Raw genomic sequence first — 12102 nt, forward strand, 5'->3', positions numbered from 1 at the left:
TTATAATTTACATTTATTGCTTTCTATTTTAAAATGTAATTTATTTCTGTGAAGCAGTCTTCAGTCATATGATCCTTCAGAAATCATTCTAATATGCTGATTGGGTGCTCAAGAAACATTTCTTATTATAATTATTATTCTGAACACACTGATTTTTAGGATTTTTTGATGAATAGAAAGTTTAATTTTAAATAAAGCAGTTATTTTAAATTATTATTTTAATCTTTTGTAACGTTATAAATGTCATTACTGTCACTTTTGATTAATTGGGAAATGATGCAGTTAGAATTTGAACTCATGTTGTTGCATAATGTAGCAAACCTACTTTTAGCTGTAAATCTACATGTTTGATAGCAAAATCCTCCATGTCCACACACTCACCATGGTCCAGATGAACTGAAGGACACTTCACCAGGCTGAAACACCGAACCCATGAAGTAACAGTGACACTGGGAGCTGAAATTAAACCCAAGATCCAGTTAAAAAAAAAAAAAAAAAAAAAAAGGAAAATATGTCCATTTATATGCTAGTATTCAGAAATTACAAGGTGAGAGTATGGGTATTGGTGTTTGCTGTATTCAGACGTACAGCAGCACACAGCGCTGGCGAGTGTGATCGTAGAATGTTCCCTCGTTGCAGCTGCATCCTTCAGCACAGTCACCATCACACACTTCAGCACTGCTGATTGACTGACACGTCCTCCCGCAAGCTGATGTGCACGGGTGATACATCATCCCACCTAAACACACCATACCTACACAAACAGACGCATAGACAAATTACTTTCTAAACATACTCATGTAATAGATAGATAGACAGACAAATAGATGTAGGGATGACCAACGAACCGCACTCAGAGACATGTGCTCTGAAGTTGATGGTGATTTGATGTTTGCCGCAGATGTATGCATAGTGGGACAGAGCAGTGCAGAGGCAGGCGCTGCCACATCGACAGGCCTGGTAGCGGCACTGCTGGTGGTACAGGCTGGGGCTAACATATGCATGGCACGGCGCGAACACTTCCTCCTCTAGCACATCACACTGGGCAGCATAAAACACTGAAACAAAATACCTTTTCAGCATCATGAAGGTCTAGAAATCATGCATTACATTTGTTATGGAGGCTACAGAGTGTACATTTTTCTATTTTTTATACCTGATTCTTGGGAGAACCATGAACATTTTAATTGTGATAAGCAAAAGGATTAACATATATACCATTTTGTTGGTTCATTTCACAAGGGTCGATAATGGGTATGTTGACAGGGCTAATGCACGCTGAAGACACTTTCCAGGCGTTGACGTGTAGCTGTGGAGTTCCTTCAATCATGCCTGCAGGAGAACTGGAGAGTAAAAAAACATTTACTTACACACAAGTCCAAGACCTACATAATGAAACCTGGAGATAAACTGCGAGACATTTGTTTCGCAGAAAGAAGTTTCTTACAGGAAATCATCCCTTAGGTTTCCATTGAGGGTCCCGCAGAGGCCAAGTGTAGAGCCCATCCAAGTGCTGTCCAGCTGAAGGTAGATTCGTCCACCCTGCCAATCATACTGAAACCTCAGGCCAAAGACAGACCGCAGACCCACAAACATAGATGTCAGCCGACGAATGTTCACCATGTCTAATAAACAAACAGAAATAAAAAATAGGAAATACATTTTAATCAAATTTATTCTAATATTATTTATTTTAATTATTATCTATGTAGTAGACACACTTTTATTACTGCTTAGGTAGCAGAAATATTTTAATAAGGTAATTGTAATATTTTTGGTTACTTATTTTTTAATTTATTCAATTTATTTTTATTTTCTTTCTGTTTTTTTCATTACTCTACTGATAGTTTTTTTCTTCCAACAGTAATTATGAATCACTTAATTTTATTATTTATCAGCATTTATCAGAAAAAAAAACTAATTTAAAGGGATAGTTCACCCAAAAATGAAAATTCTGTCATCATTTACTCACCCTCAAGTTGTTCCAAACCTGTATGAATTTCTTTCTTCTGTCCACCAACAGTTGAAGGGCCCAATTGACTTCCATAGTATTTTTTTCCATACTCATACATCAATGGGGCCCATCAACTGTTTGGTTACCCATAATCTTCAAAATATCTTCTTTTGTGTTCAGTAGAAGAAAGAAATTCATACAGGTTTGGAACAACTTGAGGGTAAGTAAATGATGACAGACTTTTCCTTTTTGGGTGAACTATCCCTTTAACTCCCATGTTATATTTATTACTGCATTTCTAGGTTCAGCATTTAGCCTAGAAATGTGAAATAAAGCAAAATGAACCTTAATAAAAATTAAAAAATTAGATTAAGACAGGTTTAGATTAGGACAATTAGGACTGTCCCTCACAGCCTTGTTTTCATTTGCAGCAAATTAAATATGGAATCTACCTTGACTAAGGTCCATAAGAAACATTTACTATTAAAGTGGTCCAGTACCGATGTAAATCTGAGAACCTGTCCTTACCATCTGAGTAAGGCAAATTGACAGCCATACTAGCCCCAATGACAATTTCCCCCTCTCTTGTTAGAGTGACCTGCCTGCTGACATCCTCATCCACCACCAGAGCCACTGAGTGGATGCAGGAGTGTTCCTGAGACTGAGAGATGAGAGCCTCCATTAAACACACACAAGATATCTCTGATCACACACATTTCTAGACACACTCTTTTTACCTGTCCACAGGCTGTGTACTGTAGTGTGACAGTAAACTTGGTGCTGCCGCGGCTCTTCACTAGCACATACTGGCAAGAGCCCACGTACATGAAGATCCGCCCATCGAATGTTGTCACATGCGTGTCACCCATTACTGTGCATTCCGCTAGGGTTTAAAAAAAAAACGTTTAATTCTAATATAATCTTTGAAAACACACTCATTTAGTAAGTTACGGAGCCCCTAAGGAGACATAGTAATGAAAAAAATATGAGATGTAAGAAAAAATTATATTTAAATGACTGGTTTTGCAATGCTTTTGGTATGGTTTTCTGTAAAACTGTGAAATACAAAGGCTGTTGATTACCAGTGCAATTGTTTTCGGTGCAGTTCCACAATCCTCCCATACAGACACTGAAAATGTAATTTACATTAGATGGATTCACTAATGAATTCAACACAAAATCATCTGTTACGTTTTTATAATCAGCTACTGTGGTTATCTACTGGTTAAAAAATGGGAGAAACATGTTTTGTTTGGTGTTTTAGGTGTAAAAGAGTGAAAAAGAGTTTCTAACCAGACACTGCAGCCCTGCTCCAATACATGACCCAGAGGATATGCTGTACCATGGTACACACAGGGGCACTGAGATACTGCAATACAGGTGCCATTCTGCAAGATCAGACCTGAGAGAGGCCAGACAGAAAGAGAAGCCATAGGTGAAACAAGTTAGCTGTAGTTCACTATTAAAGGTCCCCTTTTACAAGATGTAAGTCTCTGGTGTCCACAGAATGTGTCTGTGAAGTTTCAGCGCAAAATACCCCATAGATCACAGGGCTGTTTTTGTGTGTGTCCCCTTAAATGCAAATGAGCTTCTGCTCCCAGGCCACTTTTAGGGCAGAGCTTTAACAGCTCATGCTTCGGTTGCTCAACAACAACAAAGCTGGAGAATCTTACGCAGCCAAAATGACGTTTGTCAGTAGCGGTGTTCAGCTTTACGTTGTTCAAACCGGAGTCAGACACTGATGGAGAGACTCAGGAAGAAGTTACAACTTGTATAATGCACCTGGACGTTTCTGAACAGTTAGTGGATAAATTTATGTAGTTGCTGTGGAGTTGATTCAACTCATCGACCAGCATTAATCTTTTCTGCAAATCCAGCATTGAATTGACCCTCATTTGTGAAGCAGTCTGGCGTAAAATGACAGCATGGTAACAACACTCTACTACAACAACTCTTCCTCTTCTCTAAAGCAGCCCAACATGGCCTCACCCCCTTTGTTGCATGTTCTCGGGGACAGGGTTTATGTAAATTTTAGGGTTAGTGATGTCACTAACCCGGGAAGAAGCTCGTTGTAGTCCCTACCAGCCGTTTGTTGTAGTCCTTAAACAGAGAATTCTTTAAAGGAAAATATCTCCCTTTGCACTGAACTTTGAGCGTCATAACTTTGCAGATGTTTATGCTCTAACAGCAACATTACACACTAACTAAAGTTAAAAAAGTGAAATCATAATCAACCACCCCTTTAAGAAGTCATAAAAATCATACTACAATTAAAATCATCAACAAATCACTGCAAAATGCATTCTAAAGTGCCCTAAATGGCTCATTTGTACTCTCTTCATAATAGCAAACATTCAGGAAAATTACTAATTATACTCCCATTTAAGTATCTGATTATCGGTCTTACCATCCGGGCAGTAGCATCCATCTAGACAGTGTAGATTGGTGCCCAAACACTCCTTCTCAAACGTGCATGTTGGCGGGCAGCAGCTGATACAGTCTCTGTGGACAAAACTATCCTCACATCCGTCCGCTGAAACACATACATATTACATCACAAGCTGCAAAGTTTATGAAAATGTTTTACCTTCATAACATGAAAGCCAACTGACCGCATGTAGGAAAACTGTCCCTCCATTCCCTGACGGGGTAGCCCACATGAGAACAAGCCCTGGTGTACTCAACCAGAGTCCGACAAAATGTCTCCTCATCATCTGACCTGGAAATATAAAAAAAACATTTAAATGTTAATAAATACAAAACAGCCAAAAAATACAAATAGTTCTAAGAAAGAACATGGGGAAAAGTCAATACTAAAAAATAATCTCTTTTAGTATGGTGATATAAGACTGAATGAAACTGTAAGAGCAGTACAGCTGCAAGTTCAACTTGTTCTTGCAATCTGATCCTCTTACTACCTCTTCAATCAACAGTTGAGTCTTAAACTGTTCATAAACTCCAGCAGCTATTTCATCACTGTAATCAACACACACACACACACACACACACACACACACACATATACACTTACAAATACTAGTGCAAGCATAATTACATGCATGCACACACATACATATAGGCTACATATATTCACAAGCATTCTTTCTGCAGCTTTTGCCATATGCAAGCAAGATATTTTCATTACTATAATTAACATAATCCTGCTGGAATTGGGAGGTGTGGAATGCAGGAAAAAGGCTATAGAGAAAAAAAAAACATTCAGGAACTGAGAGGAAGAGAGAAAGAGTCTACTTACAATCCTAAATGCAAGAAACAGAAATGTTCAATACTGACATTAGCACAAAAGTTAATATCACATAATACTGCCATTATGCTACAATTAGTCATCTGACATTTTAATTTCACTATGTTTGTCTTTGTACAACTAACTATGTTTCCACTTTTTTTAAAGCAAATAATTGCAAAAGATCAAATGACAAAATTCTGAATGAATTTTAGATCTAAGACAACTGGTCTTAAAGGGTTACTTCACCCAAAAATGACATTTCTGTCATTAATTACTCACTCTCATGTCGTTCCACACCTGTAAGACCTTCGTTTATCTTTGAAACACAAATTAAGATATTTTGATGAAATCCGAGAGGTTTCTATCCTCCATTGAAAGCAACGAAATTATCACATTCAAGGTCCAGAAAAGTAGTAAAAACATCAGTAAAATAGTCAACGTGACTGAAGTGGTTCAACCTTAATGTTACGAAGTGAGGAGAATACTTTTTGTGAGCAAAAACAAAACTGACTTTATTCAACAAATTCGTCTCTCCCCTGTCATTTCTGGTACACTATTTACGTTGCAGAGCTTTTGTGTTTACGTCCGAAATTATTAATACTAAGCCGTCATTCTGACGTAGAACCTGGAAGCGCTGCAACCTAAATAGCATGCCAGAATGACAGAGGAGAGATGAATTTGTTGAATGAAATTGTTATTTTTGTTTTGTTTTTGCGCACAAAAAGTATTCTCGTCGCTTTTTTTACTGCTACTGGACCTTGAATGTGGTAGTTTCTTTGCTTTCAATGGAGGATAAAAAAAAACCTCTTGGATTTCATCAAAAATATCTTAATTTGTGTTCTGAAGATGAACGAAGGTCTTACGGGTGTGGAACGACATGAGGGTGAGTAATTAATGACAGAAATTTCATTTTTGGGTGAACTAACCCTTTAAGGTTCTAATGATCCAAACATTGCTGTAAGTAAAGGAAGGTTTAAGAAGTTTGATTTATATCGGTGTTGTTATTGTTAACTAAAACTATTAAAAATGTATTTTTTTTTGTCAATTTACTTTAATTAACATTTTTGTTAACTGAAATTAAACTTAAATAAAATAAAATATAAATATTAGATGAAAAACTGGAATAAATAAATTTAGGCTGAAGTACTTAATTACTAATTACTGAAACTAATAAACATGACAAAAAGCACACAATTTTTTAAAACTAAATTTAAAAACGAAAATATGTTTAAAAATGTATATAATTCAAAATATTAATAAATACTATAATAGTATATAAATAATACAAATATAACACAGATTTAGATAAACCTACTGGGGAAAAAAGTATATGAAACCAGTCTTAGTTGATCTCTCAGTTTGGCCAAGCTGGTTAGACTAGTCAATTTAAATGGTTTTAGAGTGGTTTTAAGACCAGCTAGCCAACCAGCTAAACACCAGTTTGGTCAGACTGAGAGGCCAGTTAGAATAGCTTAATCCAGCTAAGATCAGCAATCCATCTTTAGCTTGTTTTTTTCAGCAGGGTTCAACTTCAGTTACACCATTTAGACAAAAGCACCACAGTTGACTTACACACACATGTCCGAAACACAACTGGCGACAAATGGATTTGGGTCAATGTTCTCATGGCAGGAGATGAAAGGAAAGAAAAGCAATGCACTGCACTTCTCAATGGCATCCTGCTCAGATAACACACAAACAAGCAAGTTGCTAAAACAGGTTTTAAGGTGGATAACCAAAAATACTCTGCATGCAATTTTTACATCTTACCGAATGCACAATCATACTAAAGCACGTATGACTCCTCTTATAAACTCTTGTTTTAAACTATCATACATACTAACACCAATTTAGCTCAGTTCAAATTCAGAATGCAGTGTGTAGAAGCATACATCCATATCGGACTCAGATGAGCATGGTCCAGGGAAATCATCATCAACCTTAGGACAGGGTCTCTCATGGGGCAAATCTACTGCCCAGCTGTTCCCAAATTCAGCAATGTCGTCAGAGACTACACCTGACAATACAAAATACAAAGCAATAAAAACACCATAATAGATTTGTAGCAAAGAATTAAGAATTAAACTGTCCCCAAAATGTTACAACTCATCTCTAAATAGAAAACATTGGCCAGGCCAGGTGTGTTCAGACGGAGTATGCAGCTCTGCTCAGCTTTGATATAATTGTCCTGAATTTGCTGCTGACTGAGATGATAAGTGTGTGTCCAGGGTTGTTTGTCTCACCGCGGCTGCTGCTGAGATCATCCGATCCGTCATCATTATAGTTTCCACACAGACCACAAGGCCTTCCTTTGTGTGCTTCGGTCATTTTGAGGTAGACTCCAGAGCTCCCGTCCCACGCCAGAGAGAAGCCAAACGTGCTCTTCACCAGGATGTAGTCAGCCAACCGCTCAATAAAAACATTACGTACTGTCTGCGGCAGACTCAGCCTGAACATGTGGACATGAAAAAGAATAACCCAAGAATGTTGATCATGTTTGATATTGAAATATGTTGCCATAAGATCTTTTCTGCCATTTTATTATCATCATGCTATCATGACCTAAAATTGATTTAGTGGTCCAGGTTTCTAATGTTCTCTGACAAAACATACACATCAAACAGAATTATTTAGACAGCGGCAATTTGCACTAAGTGCAAATAGCAATAGATGTTATTTACAATAATTGCAAATAGCGATATATGCTATTAGATGCCATTTACACTGTAAGTTAAAATAGCATATTTTCTTAGCGATAGATGCTATTTACACAAAGTGCAAATAAATGTAGATGCTATTTACACTAAGTGAAAATAGTGATTTGTTCTATTTACACTAAGTGACAATAGCAGCATTTTCTTAGCGATATGCTATTTACATTAGGTGAAAATAGCGATAAATTCTATTTACACAATGTAAAAGTAGCAGTTCTTTGCAATAAGTATAAATAGTAAGATGCTATCTTACTTTATATTGGCAGATACTATTTGCACCTCAGTATTTTTGTACATTTACAGGATGCAATAATATGATAGAGTGTAAATGATTATATTTATTAAAATGATTAAATGGATGCCGCCTTATTGGGAGAATAAAATCCCTCCCTGCGCCTTCCCCTAACCCTACCCAATAAACACTTTTATTAAACAATCGTTCGGCAGTTTATTTCCACTTTTAAAACATTATTTTTATTAAAAAGAAATGCATTTCTGGTGTGAAATGTGATGGGAAAATGGAGAAGAGCAAGCTCGGCAAAAGGCGGATTCGAACCATGTCGCTCGCATTAAAAGCCAACCTTACTCGTTACTGCTGCGCCACTGAAGATGTTGAATTCCGCTTGTCATTTTTTAAACTTGAGTGGCCCAACCAGACATTGGTGGGCGGAGCTAGTGTAAATAACGTTTGCCAACAAGGGACGCTATTTGCACTTAGTGTAAATAGACACTCCAAATTATTTATCCCTCCGTTAGTACATTTATTCATTAATTAGTTTTTTCATTAGTTTATCAAAGATTCATGACAAGTTTGGGGTCGGTAAGATTTTGTAATGGCTTCAAAAGAAGTCTCTTATGCTCACCAAGGCTGCATTTATTTGATCAAATATACAGCAAAAAAGTAATATTATGAAATATCATTATACAATTTAAATAACTATTTTCTATTTTGATTGCTTTTAAAGTGTAATTTATTCCTGTGATGGCAACACTGAATTTTCAGCATCATTACTCCAGTCTTCAGTGTCACATGACCCTTCAGAAATCATTCTAACACATTTCTTATTATCAATGTTGAAAAAAGTTGTGCTGCCTAATATTTTTGTAGAAACTGTAATACATTTTTAGGATTCTTTGATGAAAATAAAAGAACAGAACAGCATTTCTTTAAAAATAGAAATCTTTTGTAACATTATAAATGTCTTTACTGTCACTTTTGATTAATTTAATGAATTCTTTCTAAATAAAAACATGCATTTTGAACAGTAGAGTATATCCAAACTCACCTATGTCCATCCTTGAGCACCTGATAACCACTAATATAGATTTCCTCTTCATTTGGGAAGAACAGACTCAGACCACGTGGACATGAATACACCGAACCTCTACATGAACGACTGTTATGAACCTGCCAAAGAGAAATTACATAAGAAAACGGACATAGCAAACAGACCTGTGTTCTAGTGCAGAAATTCGGATGTAGCTGTAACTTACCCACACCGTATACTGGGGCTCTGTGGAATGGCAGTCTTTGGCCAGGATATAAGAACAGGTTCCAGGGAAGTAGTAATACATTCCATCAAAGGTCTCAAAATGATGCTGACCCCATGAACGGCAAATCCCATCCCTATCCTGACCATGGTTGGGAACTGATACAAAAAAATCAAAAATCATTCCTATACAAAAAGCAAAGTACTGTGGTGGGACCATGAGACAGTATAAGATGGTGATAATACCTTAGAATTAGAATTAAGGGACTGAATGATAACACAATATGTACACTACAGTTCAAAGGTTTGGGGTCGGTAAGATTTTAAAATGTTTTTGAAAGTTTGAAATATTATTACAATTTAAAATATCTGTTTTCTATTCAAATATATTTTAAAATGTAATTTATTCCTGTGATGCAAAGCTGAATTTTCAGCATCATTACTCCAGTCTTCAGTGTCACATGATCCTTCAGAAATCATTCTAATATGCTGATTTAATGCTCAAGAAACATTTCTTATTACTATCAATGTTGAAAATGCTGATTAATATCTTTGTGGAAACTGTAATACATTTTTTCAGTATGCTTGGATGAATAGAGAGTTCAAAAGAACAGCATTTATTTGAAATAGAAATCTCTTGTAACATGATAAATGTCTTTGCTGTCATTTTTAATCAATATAATACATCCTCGCTCAATAGAAGTACTAATTTCTTTTCCTTTCATTTTTTTTCTAAAAAAATAGTACTGACCCCAAACATTTAAACAGTAGTGTACATAGTATTTCAAATAATGTACAGGGAGATGTGCCCAAAAAACCATGGTATTAGTATCAAGGTAATTCTTGTTACTTTTTTGTTAGTGATTATTAAACCATTTAATTCAATATTTGTGCCCCATGTAATCAATGCCCCGTTGGGCATGTAATCAGTATGGCTTTTATCAATAATACAGTATATGTAGTAACCTGTTATTGTGTTGGTCACACCAGCTGCCTGGCCTTTTCAGTGCTTGGTTAATTAAACATACATACAGAAGCTCTCTGTGGCCAGCAATCTATTCCCAGCACATCTGTAATCCAATGCTACCAAATGAAGTAAGACGTAGTCACATAGATTATCTGGAACCATGAGCAACGCTGTTTAAATTAATTAAATTCAGGGTTCCTTCATCCACATTTAATGGTCAGCACTGGGTGGCAGATGATAATATCAGACCGTATGTACCTCACTATAATTAAATGGAAGCAAGCTTCATTTTGAATTTAATATAACCTGTATGTGTGTTTGAGTGTGTATGTGTGTGCGTGTTTCTTACTGATTTGACAGCGTTCCCCGAGACCCTGGAATTGAGCACAATCACAGCGTCCTTCCTCCTGGCACCAGCCCCCATTAAGACACCCACAATATTCTACAACACACACAAACACAAAAGGCAAATTTCACTAAGTATTACTAATAAAGCAAATGAAAAACTTAAAAGTATGGGCCAAGCACCGAGGCTTCACATCCTCAATGTTTTTGTTTGGACAAATTTTTGATTTTCCTTTGCCTGGGAGTCTAAAGGCCAATTCACACTGCACCGACAGACGCCGAACACTTCGTCTGGTTTTGTCGGATCAGTGTGTCACCCCTGTTGGCGTCTGTTGGTCAGTGCTTGTTTTCACCAATTGAACATGTATAATGTTGTGGAATGTCTAAGTGACATACTATAATCTGGTGATTGTCCGCGTTGGTCGCATCTGTTGGTGAAACGGCCTTAATGCAACACATAGAACCATATAGTTAGTTATCTGATCAAATACAAAGTTCTGCCATGAAACTGTAGATGGTGCAGGCTGAGAGGTCCTTAAAGTCCCCCTGTAGTCAATAATTTTATCCCTTAAAACTCATCTTTGATCACCAAAATGACATATTTAAACTTTTTTTTTTTCCTGTAAAAAAAAAAAATGTCTTCATGCCTTAAAAAACCTTGAATGTAACTCTACACCCTTGCCTCATTTAATATACGTGGATCAATGAATATGCAAATTAACCCCCCCTCCACTCACTCACGCCAGCTCAGAGATCCACTCGGTCAACTTACTGAGATAAACGCTGCACAATGGTATCACTCTTTACAACGTCGGACACATAACGGAAATTAATATGATTAGCCTTTTGACTATGTTATCAAGCTAATAGCTAATAATGTGTTGCTAATGTTACACAAACCATGTTCCAGTTCCCTATGTCAGAGTCAGACATCTGCCTTCTATGCTTTGAACAACTCAGAACGTCAGTGGAGAAAGGCATATAGTTCATCATATCATTGTAATATACACCACATATCCGCCATATTGCTAAATCTACACGATTTTTCACATCAGCAGAAAAATATACCAGGATAACCTGGCTTCTCTCGAGACTCCCCTGCTAATTCGCTGTTAATGATATGCTAAAGCCCGCCGGCATGTTGACGTGATTGGTTACAAGGTAGTTTGTGACGTCACAGACACCAGTGAATCAGACCGCTTTTTTCACTGCAGTTTTAAGGAGAAAATACTCAGCAATGGTGTTAACATATGAATTTGGACATAGTTTGTCTTAAAGCATATTAAAAACACCACACAGACATAGTGCTGCTTGAAAGTTAGTGAACCCCTTGTAGAATCTGTGAAAATGTGAATAATTTTAACAAAATAAGAGGGATCATACAA

At 36.7% G+C, this 12102-nt stretch overlaps 1 protein-coding gene across 2 annotated transcripts in view; it reads right to left on the bottom strand.

Moving 5' to 3' along the window:
- The window catches only part of otogl (otogelin-like), a 56335-nt gene that overhangs the window by 40531 nt on the left and 3702 nt on the right, over nucleotides 1–12102 (bottom strand). For both annotated transcript variants that reach the window (XM_051869826.1, XM_051869824.1), the window contains exons 5-21: nucleotides 10722–10814; nucleotides 9410–9564; nucleotides 9202–9323; nucleotides 7445–7650; nucleotides 7094–7218; nucleotides 6774–6880; nucleotides 4567–4673; nucleotides 4362–4487; nucleotides 3248–3356; nucleotides 3037–3083; nucleotides 2692–2837; nucleotides 2483–2615; nucleotides 1448–1625; nucleotides 1219–1343; nucleotides 849–1058; nucleotides 589–754; nucleotides 382–456 (exon numbers count right to left, since the gene is read on the bottom strand). In XM_051869826.1, the coding sequence (XP_051725786.1) occupies nucleotides 382–456; nucleotides 589–754; nucleotides 849–1058; nucleotides 1219–1343; nucleotides 1448–1625; nucleotides 2483–2615; nucleotides 2692–2837; nucleotides 3037–3083; nucleotides 3248–3356; nucleotides 4362–4487; nucleotides 4567–4673; nucleotides 6774–6880; nucleotides 7094–7218; nucleotides 7445–7650; nucleotides 9202–9323; nucleotides 9410–9564; nucleotides 10722–10814 (2230 nt within the window). The remainder of the gene's footprint in view (nucleotides 1–381; nucleotides 457–588; nucleotides 755–848; nucleotides 1059–1218; nucleotides 1344–1447; nucleotides 1626–2482; nucleotides 2616–2691; nucleotides 2838–3036; nucleotides 3084–3247; nucleotides 3357–4361; nucleotides 4488–4566; nucleotides 4674–6773; nucleotides 6881–7093; nucleotides 7219–7444; nucleotides 7651–9201; nucleotides 9324–9409; nucleotides 9565–10721; nucleotides 10815–12102) is intronic.

This window comes from Ctenopharyngodon idella, chromosome 18, assembly GCF_019924925.1.
Source record: "Ctenopharyngodon idella isolate HZGC_01 chromosome 18, HZGC01, whole genome shotgun sequence".
Lineage (NCBI taxonomy): Eukaryota > Metazoa > Chordata > Actinopteri > Cypriniformes > Xenocyprididae > Ctenopharyngodon > Ctenopharyngodon idella.